The 18,722-nt window shown below is 46.4% G+C and overlaps 1 protein-coding gene across 4 annotated transcripts in view; it reads left to right on the forward strand.

The window, feature by feature from the left end:
* The window catches only part of PPP1R7 (protein phosphatase 1 regulatory subunit 7), a 38,860-nt gene that overhangs the window by 9,774 nt on the left and 10,364 nt on the right, over window positions 1-18,722 (forward strand). For 3 of the 4 annotated variants that reach the window (XR_007518015.1, XM_049888713.1, XM_049888715.1), the window contains exons 7-9: window positions 691-807; window positions 1,499-1,603; window positions 5,214-5,300. Coding sequence is in view for 3 of the 4 variants with exons in the window: in XM_049888713.1 (XP_049744670.1) it covers window positions 691-807; window positions 1,499-1,603; window positions 5,214-5,300 (309 nt within the window). In the remaining variant the exon portion in view is untranslated. The remainder of the gene's footprint in view (window positions 1-690; window positions 808-1,498; window positions 1,604-5,213; window positions 5,301-18,722) is intronic. The other variant, XM_049888714.1, reaches the window with a different exon arrangement.

Raw genomic sequence — 18,722 nt, forward strand, 5'->3', positions numbered from 1 at the left:
TTTAGTCTGGTTACTTTGTATCTGCTCAGATGCTGAAAGATAACTTGTTCTAGAGAATCCCTGAGCTCAGAGGAGAGAGGAGACTGAGGCCTTGTATTTATTAAGCAGACTGCTGTAAGCAAGGGCACCGCGCTGGGGGCGCAGGTGGGACCTTCAGTTGACTGGAGGAGTTCCATGGACAATGTGGCTCAGCTCACAGCAGGGGGAACAGCCAGGAGGGCTCCAGAGCCCAGAGCCACAGGATGAAGGTGACCCCAGGAGCGGGGGCTACCATTCCAGGATTCTAAAAGCCGGGCTCAGAGCCTCCAGCATCTGCTGCTTCTGGGGAGAAGCAAACCCCGAGCAGCATGATAACATGTCAGCTCAGAAGTGAGGGTGGGAAGGGACCTGAGAAATCAGCTAGTTCATGCATTTTCCAAGTGTGTTTCTGGAACCCCAGAGCCCTGTGAAGACTTGGGGGAAGAGGGGAGGCCAAGCAGACGGGGTTGCAACTCTCCCTCCCCCTTCTTCTGTTTTTCCATACTGTGCTTTCAAGGACAATTTTGCTGGAAAATTTCCAACAGGAAGGTGACTTGCCCTCAGCCACAGAGCTAAACCCCAGGGGGCTTCGGATCCTTGTTCAGGGACCTCTCCTCACTTCCACTGACTCACTGGCCACACAGCGCTAACTGTACTTTGTCTTCCTCACAGGCAATCGAAAACATCGACACATTAACCAATCTTGACAGTTTGTTTCTGGGGAAAAACAAAATTACTAAACTTCAGAACTTGGATGCACTTACCAACCTCACCGTCCTCAGTATGCAGGTACCATGCCCACCCCGAGTGCTGGCCCCGTAAGCGCCACCCGCTGTGTTCTGCCCCCCACATGCAGGTCCCACGCCCATCCCAAGTTCCTGGGCTCCTGGCCCGACAAGTGCCATCCCCCCAAGCCTTGGCCATCCCCGCACGCGATATGCCCACCCCAAGTGCCATCCCCCCACCCCTGTGGAGCCTACGTGGCATTCCACCCATCAGGGCCGGAGTGGCTGAGAGGCATTGTCTTCCACTGCGGCGCACCGTCAGGAAGGGACTGAGATGCTGGGCTTCGAAGAGCTCACGTGTGTGTGGGGAAGCGTGCCTCCTTCGTGTGTGGCTGTGTTCTTTGTCTTAACGAAGCTCTATAGGCTAATTTCAGTTGCAGTATATACCGAAAGAAATGCAAATTAATTTATTTTAAAACATCCAGTGACCCTGAAGTTTTAAAGTTACTAAATTAATGCAGGTAGACCTTCCCAGTTGCATCTAGGAAAAAGTGTGTCTTTGCATAAAACCTGGAACACCCACACGTAAACTTTCGCCCAGTACGGCAGACTCTTGGTTTTAGTCATCTTTTCCTCTGCACAAACCCGGTTCTGCCCCATTTGTTAGGGTTCTCAGCCCAACGAGCAGCCTCGTGTCCTAGTGCCCACGTCACCTGCCCTCCACCTGTCCTGACGCCTTGGGCTCTCTCTTGTAGAGCAACCGGCTGACCAAGATCGAGGGGCTGCAGAGCCTGGTGAACCTGCGGGAGCTCTACCTCAGCCACAATGGCATCGAGGTCATCGAAGGCCTGGAGAACAATGTAAGATGTCCAGCGGTCCGTCTCGGGCGCTGTGGCCGGGGGGCGGGAGGCCGGCCAGCCCCAAGGGCTGCTCTGCAGACAGATGGCAGAGCCCCCAATCGTGAATGCCACGTGCTCCCTGCTCACGTGGGGAAGCGTGAGCGCACGGGTGTGTGCTCTAGGCGTCCTTGGAGGGCTGTGCTTGGCACACATGTGAGACGTGGGTGCTGGCACCATCACCGGGGGACCTTGGCTGGCCCATGCTCCCTGTACTGTGCAGACGGGAGGTGCCTTTGCTGCAGCCACCGTGCTCTGGGCAGTTTGCAGGATTGAAAAGACAGCTTCTCCCACAGGGGCACCGGGCACCGGCTTCAGCAGCCGCTTGGCCTCCCTGGTCCCCACCCACCCAGGTAGCCACGGGAAGGTGTGCTCTTGGCCTCCCGCCGCCCTTCTCCCTGCAGGCCACGCACGTTCCTTCCCTCTTCACACCAGCCTGTCACTCTTGCCCTCCCCCGCACAACCCAGTCCTCACCTGGGCAGGGACACCAGCTGGGATTCCCTCAAGGTTATCTCTAGCACCCCGTCATCCTCAGGGAGCAGCCTCCTCCAGCGCTGTCTCCTCAATCAATCCAGTACTTCTGTTCCTTCAACTTTACTGTTTTTCTCCCCGTTTCCCTTCATTGCCAGCACCTGCAGTCACCTGGTCACTTTTTGAAGTTGTGGCGTAGTATTTCAGTCACACCGAAGGGCCCTCTGACCTTTGTGCAGTAGCCCAGGACCTAACCGCTGTTGGTGGTGGTGTCTGGGGGAAACCAGGTTCTGAATTTCAGCTCACCAGGTCTGCGTGAGCTCTGGGGGAGTCGGAATGTGCCGTGGGAAGTGGGATCACCTTCCTCAGCCTTGGCAGTCAGATTAAGAGTTTACAAAACCGGTGCGTTGTATAAAGCAAGTGTTCATTTGTGGGGTGGGGGCTGGACTGGGGCAGCCAGCACTGGTGTGGAGGCCACGAGCTGTGGTGGGCAGGCTGTGCAGAAGCCGAGATTGTCCAGCTAAGGTACCTGTGCTGGCCAAGGCAGGGTGAACACCAGCCCCGGCCTCCCTGTCCAGGTCTGCAGCCACCCCTGAGCACCAGCCCATGGAGGGCAGCTCCCGGTAGGAGGGCACTGGTTGGAATTTCCCCAGCAGAAGAACGCGATGGCTCAGCACCAGGCCGCTCCTGGGCTCTGAGACAGAAAGTCCCCCTTGTGCCTCTCAGGAGCCCTAGTGTGCGGGGGGAGGAGCACCTGCTGCTAACCAAAAGCTCAGCAGTTAGAACCCACCAGCCATTCCTCGGTAGAAAGATGGGGCAGTCCGCTTTGGTAAAGATCACAGCCTCGGAGACCCCATGGAGCAGTTCTGTCCCGTCCTGTAGGGTCACTATGAGTTGGAGTCAACTCGGCGGCAACGGGTTTAGTTTGGGTTTATGTTATTTTCACGTTCACCTGGTCAAATGTGATAGTCGTTCCTCTGGGGTTTGTTTTCAACTAGAGATCAATTGCTTATACTTTCTTCTAGGTACTTTAGTTTTTAAGTTTTATTGCTTAATTTGCCCGAAGTTTGTTTTTGTGGTGGAAGGTAAGGAGGTGACTGTACCTTTTCCCCAGTGGCTGACCTATGTCCCAGCAGCATTTATTAAATGATCGCCATTCCCACGGATGGTCTCACAGTTCTCCTTCATGTGTGACGTCTGTGTGGACCAGGCCCCTCCTTCTCTGGGGTATAGCCTGTGCACCTGAGGCAGTACCTCGCTGGTGTAATTGTACCCTCAGGGAGTGTTCTCAGACCTCCTGGGGTGCTCACCCCCTACCTGTCCAGTCCCTTTTTCTGTCCCACTTTCTTTTTAAGCGGTTGTTGCTGGTTGGCTTTCAGATGTGTTTTCGTAACCATGTCATCTCCCCAAACATGTGGAATGGTGTTGAACAGTGTGTCAGTGAGCTCAGGTCCGAGGCCGGTCCTGGCGGCCACGACTCACCTGCCCACAGCCCCTCATGTGCAGCCCTGGCGCTCAGGCCCCACTGTGCACTCCAGCCACCTCCCGTTCTGCCTCATGGCCACTGTGGCCAGCCCGACCCCTGGGCAGATGCTGAGGGTGGGGGAATGTGGGCTGTCAGGGACCCGTTTGTCCCCACTCCACCACCAATACTGCACGTCCTCGGTCTGCCCACGGTCTGCGGCCCCACCCTCCTCTTCTGCGACATTCTCTCAAGTTCCGTTTCGCTCAGGAGCCCTGTGAGATCCTCCAGGCCAGGAGCCTCCTGGCATTCTGTGGGCTTCAGTCCTCTCTGTGCGTGTGGAAGGAGCTACCTCGCCTGCATGGCCCTCAGTCTCACACAGAGCGTGCCACACTGGTCACGTAGCTTGCTGGGAAAGTGGAGTCCTCGTGCCTGGTGCCTCTGAGCGTCTATGTGGCGCAGAGCAAGGGGGGACACGGTCGGGCCTGTGAGAAGCCCTTCTGCAGCAGCATGCCAGCCGGATGCTTGTGTGTGTGGTTTGTTTTTATCTGTCTGGGACATTTTCACCTTCGCCTAAAGCTTGGGAGCAATTGGACTCAGAACCCCAAGAATGCTTGAGGAAATGGGAATGGGATCCTCAGTCAGAAGAGAGGGCACGAGGAAGGGAGTGAACTTTTATCAGAGGCTGTCAGCCAGCTTGTAAATGTTTTCTTTTGGATTTTGGAGAAACTTGCCAGTTGGTTCGATTAAACGTAGCATAGCTTTAACGCTTCATTTTCACTACGGTCTTATTCTTTTGTTAAATCTTGAAACGCTGTAAAAGGAGAATACTGCCAGGCCTAGCTGGCGTTATTGGGAAGTGGGCACTGATGGGCATTTTCCGGAGAGAGAATCAGAGCACCACCAGCTAAACACAAAATGCCGTCTCCAGCCAAAGTGCAGACTCCCAGGTCCCAGCACAACACCTGCCCTGTGGAAGGCCCTGGGACGCCCTCCTGGCAGGGCTGAGCTTGCACTTGCCTGCTGTAGCTCCCCATCCCTGAGTCCAGGGGACCCCAAGCCTTCACCCTCTTGAGGATCCACTTCCCTTCTCTGTGCGGCCTGGAGTCTGGGTGCCCCCTCTGCCTCTCACATTGTGTGCTTTGCACATTCTTAGCCTCCTCAGCACCAGCTCTTCATTCCTAAATGAAGAGAGGATACTGTTATGAGGATTCCTTGGTGTAGGATGTTGCCTCATGATAAGCACAAAATAGATGTTACTGCAGCTCCCCCCACCCCATGCCTCTCTGCAGCCCCCTCCCTAGGCTGTCTCTGCTTTTAGGCAGGGAGACCCTGCTCTGGGGCCCAGGGACAGCATTGGACAGGGGATCATGAGGTACAGGGCCTGGAGTCTAACAGAGTCAGCTTCCAATCCCAGCAGTGATGATCTCAATGTCGTGAGGGCTGTGTGTGTAAGCAGTGACCCCAAGTCTGGCCCAGGCAGCTGCAGAAAGCGGGCGGTTCTCGTGTCTGCATGCTGCTCTGTAGGGAGGAGAGGGCGGCTCCCCTGCAGCTCCCAGCCCTCACCCCACACTGTGCGTGGTCACAGTGCCACTGCTGAACTGAGGTAATCTAGGACAAATCTTATTTCCTTGTTTTAGAACAAACTCACGATGTTGGATCTTGCATCAAATAGAATCAAAAAGATTGAAAATGTCAGCCATCTAACAGAGCTGCAGGAATTCTGGGTAAGTTTTCTACGTGCTGGGATTGACGACGCCTTGACTAAACAAGCCCCACTGAATAAAATGTGTGAATTTGAGTATCTTTGATGCTGATTTAACCAGACATGTAATGAGATTTGAGTTCTGTTTTGGTGTTGAAATTAACCTTGCACTCAGAGCCTGGTCTACAGACCAGCAGCCATGGGCAGCATCACCAGGAGCTTGTTAGTAAAGCAGAATCTCAGCCCTCACCCAGTCTAGGCGTAGACTGAATCAAAATTGCATTTTAACAAGATTCTAGTGATCACAGTGCACGTTGTAGTGTGAGAATCCTTGGTCTGTATATGATTAGATCTTAGGATTGCCATGTGACTAAAAGGTTTCCAAACCCTGGCAAGGGACAAGGACGTTCAGTGCAGAGCTAGCCCAGAACAATGGAAGGAAGTGTTGGGTAGGTTTCTGCAGTTAGCTATCTTGGAATTTGTGTTTGGCTCTTGGCTATAGGTGTGGTTTTCAAGAGTGGTATTACAGAACCAGTAGAAAGAGAAACAGTGTAAAAAGAAGTCTTTGCTACTCCACTGAAGGGGTTGCAAACAATAAGGATCACTCATGGAATTGAAGTCCTCAATGTTAGAATTTTAGCAGTTTGAATATGGTGTGGTTTCTTTACTTTAATATGCTAGGGTTTATTGAACCTCTTGGATCTAAGGATTTATTGTTTTTATCAAAGGTGGAAAAGCTTCAGAAATTATTTGCTCAAATATTTTATCTGCCCCTTTTTCCCCTCAGTTTTTTCCTAAAACTCCAGTTATACATATGTTAGTCCATCGTTAGTTAGGTCACCGAAGCTCTTTCCCACCTCCGCCCTCTAGACTTCAAGGTTATGATTTTATACAATAGTCAGTTTGATGTTATATCCATGTAATGAATTTATTTTAGATAGTGCGTTTTTCAACTCTAAAAAATCATTTGGTTCTTTTATGTAGTTTCTGTGTTCTCTGTTATATTTACGTTTTCCTTTAAATTTTCTTGTCACATGTCTAATAATTTTTATTAAATGCTGGATATTGTGCATGTTAAGTTTTTGAGTGTCTGGATTTTGTTGTTTTCCTTTAAAGTGTATTGACAAGCAGTTAAGTTACCGTTTCATCCTTCAGAGGCTTGTTTTAAGCTTTATTAGGGTGAGTCAAAATAGCCTATCCTCTAGGGCTATCTTAGCCCTACTCCTAAGCCAGTAGTAACCCTTCTGAGGTCTCCACTGAATGTCCCTAGTATTTAATGAGACCTCCCCACCCTGGTTGGTGGGAACAAAAGCACTTCTCACCTTGTATGAAGTCTGGTCATTATCCAGCTCCTGGCTCCCTAGTAGGTGTCCGTTGACTAGCCTCATGGAGTTTCGCCCTACATATATACAGCTTAGTTTTCAGTCTAAGACTCAAGGGAACAACATGAGATTTCTGGAGCTTTTTTCCTACACAGCTCACTCCTTTCCAGAAATTCCAACTGTCTCTGCCTCTCTGAACTCTAATCTCCACCTCTTCAACTCACTGTGGCCGCTGGGCTGTGTTTGGGTTCCCCCTCCCAGTGCGAGAGTACCTCCAAACAGAAGGCCGGAGTGATCAGAGCTCCCCTGGTTTGCCCCAGGAATCACTGTCCTGCATTGCCTGTTGTCCAGTGTCTGAAAACAGTTTCATATATTTTGTTCTGTTTCCTAGTTGTTTACGGCAGAAAAGCAAGACCAGCACAGTTACTGTGTCCTGGTTAGAAGCGAGAGTCTACACGATTACTTTATTTTGTGTCATGGTTAGAAGCGAGAGTCCTACACGCTTACTTTATTTTGTGTCATGGTTAGAAGCGAGAGTCCTACACGCTTACTTTGTTTTGTGTCATGGTTAGAAGCGAGAGTCCTACACGCTTACTTTGTTTTGTGTCATGGTTAGAAGCGAGAGTCCTACACGCTTACTTTACTTAGTGTCATGGTTAGAAGCGAGAGTCCTCCACACTTACTTTGTGTCATGGTTAGAAGCGAGAGTCCTACATGCTTACTTTATTTTGTGTCATGGTTAGAAGCGAGAGTCGTACACAGTTTGTGTCATGGTTAGAAGTGAGAGTCCTACACGCTTACTTTATTTAGTGTCATGGTTAGAAGCGAGAGTCCTCCACATTTACTTTGTGTCATGGTTAGAAGCGAGAGTCCTACATGCTTACTTTATTTAGTGTCATGGTTAGAAGCGAGAGTCCTACACGCTTACTTTATTTTGTGTTTGTCTCCCCCTGCAGTAGAATGTAAGCCTCATGAGGGCAGGGGGATTTGTCTGTTTTGTCCATTCTTACCTCACCAGCATCTAGCATAGTACCTGACACATAGTAGGCTGAATGAGAGAAAGGTAGGAAAGGAAGGTTGGTCAAATGGGTGGAGGCCTGCTATAGATAATGTCGACAGATGTGCTCATCAGACGTATCACCTGAAGGGTTCCTGCCTTTATGATAGAAGCAGTTCGCGCAAGGGTGCCATTTGAAAACTGGGTATAGAAAACGAACAGATGATTCAGAGGGAGAAGCAGTGGTTATTTTAAATACGTAAAACATTTTCATTAATAATTTTGTCAAATGCATTAAAACAATGAGATAGCAGGTGTTGTCTGCTATGTTGCCAAACATCTGTAAACTGGGATTGCAGCCAGTCGTAATGTGATGGGCACTCCATGATGGCAAGTAGGACCACACCTAGTGCATGTTCTTTGTAGGGCATTTGTGGAGGAGCCTTAAAAACACCCATGTTTTCACATCTAAAATCTTAAGCAAGTGATGAGAAATGCAGAGAGAGATTTATGTACCAGAAGAAGCAAGTATCAGGGATTGTTTCTTACAATGGAAATATCTTATTTGTATTTCTTGACGCTCAATGTGTATCTGCTCATTACACAGAAGAAAAAAAAATCACATGATAAAGAAGAAAGTGAAAAGGGAGCCCTTTTTCATGTATATCCTCTCAAACATGTACACAGATATACTATAAAACAAAAATGAGGAAATTTATCCTATATAACCAAAAACCAAACATGCTGCTGTCGGGTCGATTCCAACTCAGCAACCCTACAGGACACAGTGGAACTGCCCCCATAGGGTTTCCAAGGAACGGCTGGTGGATTTGAACTGCCCACCTTTTGGCTAGCAGCCAAGCTCTTAACCACTGTGCCCAGGGCTCCCTATCTTCTATACTGGCTTAAAATCTACTTGCTTGACTGAAGATGTTTTGGACACTTGGGTTCATGGAGACCTTCCTAACCAAGACTGACAAATCAGAAGCTAAAAAAAAAAAAAAAAAAACTAGACATTTAACCTTGTAAAAATTAAAAGCATCTTATATAATAAACAGTCCACTGGTCACCTGGAAAGTCAGGAGTATTTCCTATTACGTACAAAAAGCTTTTTAAAAATGACAGGAAGGAATAAACCAAATGCTTCAAAGGCCACAGGGCGGGAGTTTGGCTTCATGGTTTCAGGGGACACCTAAGTCAATTGGCATAATAAAATCTATTAAGATAACATTCTGCATCCCACTTTGGAGAGTGGCGTCTGGGGTCTTAAGTGCTAACTAATGGCCATCTAAGATGCACCAACTGGTCTCAGCCTACCTGGATCAAAGGAGAATGAAAAACACCAAAGACACAAGGTAATTATGAGCCCAAGAGACAGAAAGGGCCACATAACCCAGAGACTACACCAGCCTGAGACCAGAAGAACTACATGGTGCTCGGCTACAACCAATGACTGCCCTGACGGGGAACACAACAGAGAACCCCTGAGGAGGGAGCAGGAGAGCAGTGGGATGCAGACCCCAAATTCTCATAAAAAGACCAGACTTAATGGTCTGACTGAGACTAGAAGGACCCCAGAAGTCATGGTCCCCAGACCTTCTGTTAGCCCAAGACAGATACCATTCCCAAAGGCAACTCTTCAGACAGGAATTGGACTGGACTGTGGGATAGAAAATGATACTGGTGAGGAGTGAACTTTTTGGATCGAGTAGACACATAAAGCTATGTTGGCATCTCCCATCTGGAGGTGAGATGGCGGGGCAGAGGAGGGTCAGAAGCTGGCTGAATGGACATGGAAATACAGGGTGGAGAGAAGTATGCTGTCTCATTAGGGGGAGAGCAACTAGGAGTACATAACAAGGTGTTTATAAGTTTTTGAATGAGAGACTGACCTGATTTGTAAACTTTTACTTAAAGCACAATTAAAAAAAAAAAAAGAACAGGAAAACCAGCCAATAGAAAAACAGGCAGAGGAAAAGAGCGAACAGTTCACATTGTGATGTGTGTCACCTCGCCATGTGTGAACGTTTCCAAGCGCAGACAGCGGCTGCCTGCGCTTCCTCAGTTTTCAGTCACATTCCTGTAATTACACATGAGCTTAACCCTGTTTCCTGTGTTTATCAGCCTTTTTTTTTCCTTTTGTAATGGCTTCTCGTGCCCTCTGCTAGCTTTAGCGAGGCAGTGCCAGTCTTTCATGATGGTTTAAAAGAGATCCTTCATTTGAGTGTCATTTAACCTTGTACGTCGTCCACAATGCAGGTAGTCCTCTCTCACGTGTCACTGGCCATTACCTTTCCTGGTGGTACGTGGATAACTTAACCATCGCACAGACAAATCTAGGTTTTAACTGTTAAACAAACAGGTCCTCAGCTTTCTGTTTGTGGTGTCAGTTTAGTAAAGATTATAAGCCCAAAGCTTATAAAAAACACTTAGTTGATGTTCTTCTAAAATTTTGTTTTTATTTTTTATAAATATATCTTTCTCTACCTGGTCATTTTTTTCCCCCCAGTTAGGTAGAAGCAAAAACGCTACATTTTTTTCTAGGTGGTTAGTCAACAAAATTATTTTTAGTAATAAAAACCTGGAAATAGCCTAATTTTCTGATAACTTAAGGAGTAAATATATAATGATATGCTACGTGATGAAATACATTGCCGGCACAAAATGAGCCCTTCCAGTGATGTCCGTAAAAATCTTTAATTACTGAGAAATGCTCATGATACAGTGTTAATGAAAAAAGAAGGTGGATGGAGAACAGTGAGAGCCAGGTGTTCTTAAACTCAGTGCCCGTGGACGCACACACGGAAAAAAGACCAGAAAGAAATAGGCCAAAACCGGCGGCTCTTATTTCTGGATTGTGAAGGTGGTGTTGGTTTTTCTTTTTTACTCTTTGGTTCTTCTAAGTTTTCTGTAACGAGCATGGACTCTTTCACAATTGAAAGGAGTTTAGAATGTTGTGTTCTAAAGGAACGACAGGTGGAACAGACAGACGTTCAGTATCAAATCTATTGGAATACCTGTGCCACAAACAGGATGGGAAGAAGATGTGACAACGTAACCAGTGGTTTTCCTTGTGTGTCGGGATCATGCATGGTGTTTTTCCCCAGTATTTTCCTATATTCCCCAATTTTCAGCAGTGAGCATTCTTACGGGGGAGGAACAACAGTTGCTTGTGTGTTTTCATGGAGGCGGGGTTCCAATTCTAAGGCCATGCAAGCCCCTGAAGCATTACACTGCAGCGGGGCCTGGCACTGCCCACACCCAGAGCACCCCGAGGCTGTGGAGTCTGGACAAGGGCAGCCACACAGGGGTGGAAAGATGGAAAAGGATTCCAGAGACTGTTGTGGAGAAGCCCCAGAAAGCAGGATCAGCTGGGTCGAGGCCGCAATCGAGGACTGAGCTCTAGCATGAAGACCACTGTGAGGCCATGATGCATCCGCCAGATGGTGCAGCAGGAGGACCGCAGCCGTGGAGGTGAACCACGTCCACATCACCAGATGTGCGCACAGGCAGGGCTGTATCTGCGTCAGTGGACATGTGTACAGCTGTGCTCGTGTGCTCCATGGAGAGTGCTGCCCACCACCGTGTGCTCTACTGCCGCTCCTTGCACACTAGCTCTGCAAACCTGAGGAGGTGGGCCTGGCCTCAGGCACACGTGAATTGTCTTCCCACTCCACAGACTCGTGAGCAGCCACCGCACGGATCACAGCCGCAGGGTGCAGAAGATCCTACTCTGTACTGCCACAGCCTCCGCCAGGAGGACAAGACTGCAGACCCCAAAGTTAACTGGAGTCGAAAGCAGTACCCACCACAGCAGTGTGTGCCTCATATCCTGTCCCACTGTGAGAACTGTGACAGGACCCGCACTTCATGCCACTTAGGTTCTCTGCATTTGTCAGCCAAATGGCTGGCTCTGTGCCTCTTCCCTTCCACCCCACTTTCCACAGCAGCAAACCCCTAGGAGCTGCAGGAGGTCTTGGTGACACCAAATCTTTGACATCGTGTCTGGACGTAAGAGGAATCTATTTTGTGTGTAAACTACTAGAAACCAGCTGGACAAGAGGAAGCCGTCATGTTTGGTCATGGGCCGTGGGTTTGGCCACAGTGAGGCTTCACGCACTGCGGTGGAAGCCATTCTTGCTGCTTGGCCAGCCAATTCACCAGCTCTGCCTACGCCCCTATAAGTCACAGTGATGTGCGTGCAGCTCCAGCTGCTCAGCCAGTCTCCACACTGTGCACGCCCTCTCCCAGCCAGTTCGCAGGATGGTCTCCAGAGTGTCCAAACAGCCACACAAAGTGTTTTCATGAAAACGTACATAAACTAAGTGTCTACAGACAGAGTGGTTGTCTCCGGAAAGTCAACAAGACCACTCCCCCACATCCAGAAAAACAGCAAGTGGGATGATTCATGAAAAAAGGAGCGAGGGTGGGCAGAGGGGAAGAGAAGGAAAGGGAGCAGGAGGTGGGAGGAAGGAAAAGGGAGAGAAGAAGTGGGGGTGTGACAACGAGAAAGGATTCTATGCTCAGGTTGATCTGCAAGTGTCTGTAAAATAGTCCACATCCCAGTGGGTTTGCAGTTCTCCTAGGCAGTCAGGAAATAGACAGTTTCAATCTCATATAAACTTTTCCAGAGAAAAGGAGAGTCCCATGACCCACTCTGTTTAATGAGGCTAACGTGCCCATGAAACCACAATCTGACCTGGACGTGAAGAAAAGGGAAAGCTGCAGGTCATTCTTACTCATCAGCACAAACAAAAACCTAGGTAAAACACTAGCAAACTGAGTTCAGAATTTTTTTTTTTTCTTTTTGGCATTAAACGAATGTAGTGACAAAGTTGGGTTGATCCCAGGAACACAGCATGGTTTCAGTATTAGAAAAGCCGTTAGTGTGGCTCTGTACACCAGGGGTGGGCCAGATCCATCCCCCGCCCCTGTTTGTGAGTGCGGTCCCCTGGCACACAGCCGCACACTCGCTCCTGTTGTCTGCGGCTGCCTTCAAACGACAGCCTTAGGGCCCGCAAAGCCCACCGTGTTTACCAACCAGCCCTTTCCAGGAAGCAGGTTATAAAAGGAAAAATTATATAATTGTTTCAAAGATGTTGAAAAATCATTTAATAAATTTCGACAATCCTTTTATTTTGTAATTTATTGAGGTGACATTCATGGAATGTAAAGTTAACCATTTAAAATGCATAATTCAGTGGCATCTAGTTCATTCACAGTGCTCTGCGGCCACCACCTCTATCTGGTTCCAAAACATTCCCACCACCCCAAGTACAACCCCATGCTCGTTAAGTAGTTTGTCCCATTTCTCCTCCCCCAGCCCCTGGCAGCCACCAATCGGCTTTCAGCCTCCATAGATTTACCTATTCTGGGTATTTCATATAGATAGAATCATACAATATGTGGCCTTTTCTAGCTGGCTTCTTTTACCCAGCAGCACGGTCATCTGTGTAGTAGCACGTACAGTACTTCATTCCTATTTATAGTTGAATAATATTCCATCGTGTGTATATATTCCACAGTTTGTTGATGAGCACTTGGGTTGTTTCCACGTTTTGACTACTGTATATAGTATGTTGTCGTGAGGTGCCATCAGGTCGACTCTGACTCATAGCCGCCGTATGTACAACAGACCGAAACACCGCGTGGTCCCGCGCCATCCTCAAAATCATTACACTTGAGCTCATCATTGCAGGCACTGTGTCAATCCATCTCATTGAGGGCCTTCCTCCTTTTCGCTGACCCTCTACTTTACCAAGCATGATGTCCTTCTCCAGGGGCTGATACCTCCTGAAAACGTGTCCCAAGTATGTAGGACGGAGTCTCACCATCCTTGCTTCTGAGGAGCATTCTGGCTGTACTTCTTCCAAGACAGACGTGTTGGTTCTTCTGGCAGCCCATGGTGTATGCAATGTTCTTCTCCAACACCACGATTCAAAGGTGTCAACTCCTCTTCAGTCTTCCTTATGTATTGTCCAGCTTTCACATGCCTAGGAGGTAACTGAAAACGCCTCGGCTTGGGTCAGATACACCCTAGTCTTCAAGGTGACATCTTTGCTTTTCAACAATTTAAAGAGGTCCTTTGCGGCAGATTTACCCAATGCAATATGTTTTTGATTTCTTGACTGCTCCTTCTATGGGTGTTGATTGTGGATCCAAGTAAGATGAAATCCATGACAACTTCAGTCTTTTCTCCATCTATGGTGATGTTGCTTATTGGTCCGGCTGTGAAGATTTTTGTTTTCTTTATGTTGAGGTGCAATCCATACTGAAGGCTGTGGTCTTTGATCTTCATCAGTAAGTGCTTCAACTCCTCTTCCCTTTCAGCAAGCAAGGTTGTGTCATCTGCATAATGCAGTTTGTTTATGAGTCTTCCCCAGTCCTGATGCCCCGTTCTTCTTCATATAGTCCAGCTTTTTGGATTATTTGCTCAGCATACAGATTGAGTAAGTATGGTGAAAGGATACAACAACCCTGACACACACCTTTCCTGACTTTCTACCATGAAGTATCCCCTTATTCCTGTTTGAATGACTGCCCTTTAACCTATGTACAGGTTCCTTACGAGCACAATGAAATGTTCTGGAATTCCCATTCTTCGAAACATTCTCCATAATTTGTTATGATCCGTAGATTGAATGCCTTTGAATAGTCAATAAAACACAGATAAACACCTGTGTTGTATTTTCTGCTTTCAGCCAGGATCCATCTGACGTCAGCAGTACTATCGCTGGTTCCACACCCTCTTCTGAATCTGGCTTGAATTTCCGGCAGTTCCCTGTCGATATACTGCTGCCACTGCTTTTGAATGATCTTCAGCTGTATTTTACTTACGTGTGGTGTTAGTGATATTGTTTGGTAATTTCCACGTTTGGTGGGATCACCTTTCTTGGAAATAGCCATAAATATGGATCTCTTCCAGTTGGTTGGCCAGGTAGCTGTCTTCCAAATTTCTTGGCATAGACTAGTGAGCACTTCCAGCACTGTATCTGTTTGTCGAAACACCTCAGTTGGTATTTTGTCAATTCCTGGAGCTTTGTTTTTCACCAATGCCTTCAGTGCAGCTTGGACTTCTTCCTTCTGTACCATCAGTTCCTGGTCCTGTGCTGCCTCCTGAAATGGTTGAACGTCAAACTAATCCTTTTTGGTATAATGACTCTGTGTATTCCTTCCACCTTCTTTTGATGCTTCTTGCATCATTTAATATTTTCCCCATAGAATCCTTCACTATTGCAACTCAAGGCTTGAATTTTTTCTTCAGTTCTTTCAGCTTGAGAAATGGCAAGCATGTTCTCCCCTTTTGGTTTTCTAACTCCAGGTCTTTGCACATGTCATTATAATACTTTACTTTACCTTTTTGAGCCTCCCCTTGAAATCTGTTCAGCTCATTTACTGCATCATTTCTTCTGTTTGCTTTAGCTACTTGACGTTCAAGAGCAACTTTCAGAGTCTCTCCTGACATTGATTTTGGTGTTTTCTTTCTTTCCTGTCTTGCTTTCTTCACGGATGGTGTCCTTGCTGTCATTACACAGCTCCTCCGGTCTGTACAGTATAGTGCTGCTATAAACATGCATGTACAAGTGCTAGTCTGAGTATCTGTTTTAAATTCCTTTTGGCACATACATAGGAGTGGAATTTCTGGATTTAGCAACCACTTATTGTTAATAAAAGCAAAACAAAAACTTGGTAAACTGGGAATAGAAAGGAACTTCTTCAATCTGATAAATAATGTCTTTTAAAAAGCCATAGCAAATGTCATACTTGAAAGTGAAGCATTGAAAGTATTTTAGGTAGTTTTTCCTATCACTTCTATTCAGTATTGTAACTAACCGCTGCAGTAAGACAGAAGTCAAGAGAACCTGAAGTTACAAAAGTTTTATTGTTTGCAGATGGTGATGATTGTTCGTAGAGAATACCTCAAAAAATACAATTGATAAGAGTTGACTAAGATTGCTGGCTGTAAGAATGCTATGCTAAAGTATATTACATTTTTATACAGCAGCCAGAAAAGAATTTCAAAATGTAAATTTTTTAGAAGGTGTATTTTATGAGAGCAACAAAAGTATAAGGTACCTAGAGGGTTAACCAAAAACCAAACCTGTTACCATCGAGTGATTCTGACTCATAGCAACCGTTTAGGACAGAGAATTGCCCCATAGGGTTTCCAGGGAGCAGCTAGTGGATTTGAACTGCCAACCTTTTGGTTAACAGCCGATCTCTTAACCACTACACCACTAAGGTCTCCCCTAGAGGGTTAAACATGTTTTAAGAGCACTGCTCTGCTGTGGTAGTAGACTATGCCAGGCAAAGGCAAGCACAGGGAGGCCAGAGAGAGGCTGTCATCCTGGCAGGAGGCGGCACCAGAGGCAGTGGTGCAAAGAGTTTGGATTCTGTACATATTTTGAAGGTAGAGGATAGAATTCAATACCAAATTGGAAGTGGAATTTTAGGAGAAAGAAGGTTCAAGGATGACACCTAAGTTTTTGGCCTGAGCAACTGGAAGGATGGACTTGCCATTAACTGTGACAGCAAGACAGCGGGTCGATCAGGGATGGGGAGGATACCTGGAGTTTTGGGTGACCTTTGAAGTGACTGTTAGCCCCCTGTGATAGGTTGAATTGTATCCCCCAAAAGATAGGTTAAGGTCCTAACCCCTGTGCTTGTGAACATGACCTTGTTTAGAAATAGGATCTTTCTTTGAAGAGGGTGTCAGTTAAGTTAAAGAGGTCATGCTAGCAAGTGGGTCCTAATCCCATCTGAGTGGTGTCCTTGTACAAGAGAAGAAGACACACACACAGAGAGAAGGAGAGCCATCTGAAGACACATCTACAAGCCAAGGAATGTCTGGTACTACCAGAAACCTGGAGAGACAAGAAACAATCTTCCTCTTGAGGAGAGAGGGAGATCATGGCCCTGCTGACAAAAATAACTCCAAAAAAATCTTGTACTTCACTTAGGAATTCAGAAGTTGTACAGTACTTGGAGACATTAGTGTTCTGACCTGCCAGAGTAGAGGAACCATGCTGAACATCCAGCTACCCCATCAAGACCCCAGCATGACACACATTAGGGGGAGAGCAAGCACTTCTGACACCCACTCTTACAGGATCTAGCAGCTCTGACAGAAGAAAACTTTTTTTAAGCAAGACAGCAAAAATTAGACTCTTAACAATTTAACTTCCACAATATCCAACAAACAGTAAAAAATTACTAGTATGCAAAGAAGCAGAAAAATGTGACCTATAACGAGGGGCAGGGTGTCAATAGAAGCTATGATTGGCAGTCACTAGGATGACTCCAAGGACGTCTGCCTCCTGGTACTCACACTCTTGTGTAATTCCTTTCCCACAAGTGTTCCCTGAATGCGTGACTGGTTTGTAACCAAGAGGATACAGTGAAAGTCATGAGATTTCACTTCCAAGATTAGATTCTAAGAAGACTGTGACTTCTGTCTTACAGTCTCTCTTACTCATATCTCTGGGGAGGGCAGCCTGCTATACTGTGAGCAGTCCTATGGAAAGGTACACTTGGCGTGCAACTGATGTTTTGGCCAAAATCCAGCAAGGATCTGAGGCCTCCCACAGCCATGTAGGTGAGCATAGATATGGATCCCATCCTAGTCAAGCCTTGAGATGACCACAGTCCCAACTGACACCTTGTTTGCAACCTCGTGGGACATCCTGAACCACTCAGTTAAACCATTCCTGATTCCTGACTCACAGAAACGACGAGATAATAAACGTTTGTTGTTTTCATCTTCTAGGTTTGGGGTAATATTTTATACAGCAGTAGATAAAAATAGAGACCCAGAGATGATACAGATGTTGTGATTAGCAGACAAATGTGTTTTCATGATTTAAAAGGGGAAGAAATGGACATAAGAAACAAAAGGATAATTTCATCAGAGAAACGGAAATCATAAAAAGAACTAGATGAAAATTGTAGAATGGATAAATACAATATCTGAAATGAAAAATTTACTGGATAGGTTATCAGTAGATGGGACAGTAAAATTGAAGACAAGACATAGAAACTATACAAACTGATGCACGGAGTGGGGAGGGGACTGGAAAAAATTATCAGCCTCATTGACGTATGGGACAACATCAAGTTGTCTAACATGTGTAATTGGACTCTCAAAAGAAGAAGGGAGATTTTAATTAGAAATTGCATATAGAATATGAATTTTTAAAAGTGTTTCCCAGCTCTGCCTGCAGGGCCCAAAAGTAGTGACACCCCAGTAACACTTAACACATCTAGCACTAAGATCTTGGTTTCTAAATACCTTTTCCCACCTAAAGCAGCCAGGACTTTTGGAGAAATGACTGATTCCAAGGCTAGAGCAGGGAGAGTACAGAGTGAACCTGGAACACCTGTTGTGTCAGAAAACAAGGAAGTACTTAAAGACTAATGGGGCCCTGTCAAAAGAACACCAGAGCCAGCTCACAGGGGCTTATGCTGGCCAAACCTGTGACAGTTGGACATCAAAAAAAAAAAAAAAAATGGCAGTAACTGGTTATAAAACATCAAATAAATAAAAAGTATTAACTCCATAGAGAGCCTCAGAGAGAGAACTCATTTACTATCATTTCCTTATACCAGTCTGCAATCTCCCATTTAAGGTCAGTAATCCGTTTCCAAAAAGATGACATGCTCTACACAGAAATACTAACCAGGTGCCTATTTCCCATTATTTCAAATAGAAAAAATTGAAATGTGTTCTCTATAACCCCAAATCTTCAACTGAAAGAAGTACAATGTTTATAAAGGAACAAACGATCAAGTTAGTATTTAACCCTTTGGTCACCCAATTATTTTCTACTTTGAATTTTTTTATTGATACTGTGTGTTGTCATTAATGGAAGCAAGGTGAATTGTTGAGTGCATCTGAATTTTTGGTAGGTAGTATGGATTTTTTTTTCTCGCCCCTTCCCACAAGCCTACCCTTGTTGTCTCTTGGCACATGATGTACCATTAATTCTACCCCAGAGTCCCCACTGGAGTCTACTGGACCATATGTATAACAAATTAAAATCTTCAAAATTTCTGTTTTTCCTACCAAAAATTGAAACACCTCATTTAATACCCTGTAAAAATACTCCTGTTTTTTCAGTTTCAAAGA

This window comes from Elephas maximus, chromosome 6 (assembly GCF_024166365.1).
Source record: "Elephas maximus indicus isolate mEleMax1 chromosome 6, mEleMax1 primary haplotype, whole genome shotgun sequence".
In the NCBI taxonomy this organism is placed as follows: Eukaryota; Metazoa; Chordata; class Mammalia; order Proboscidea; family Elephantidae; genus Elephas; species Elephas maximus.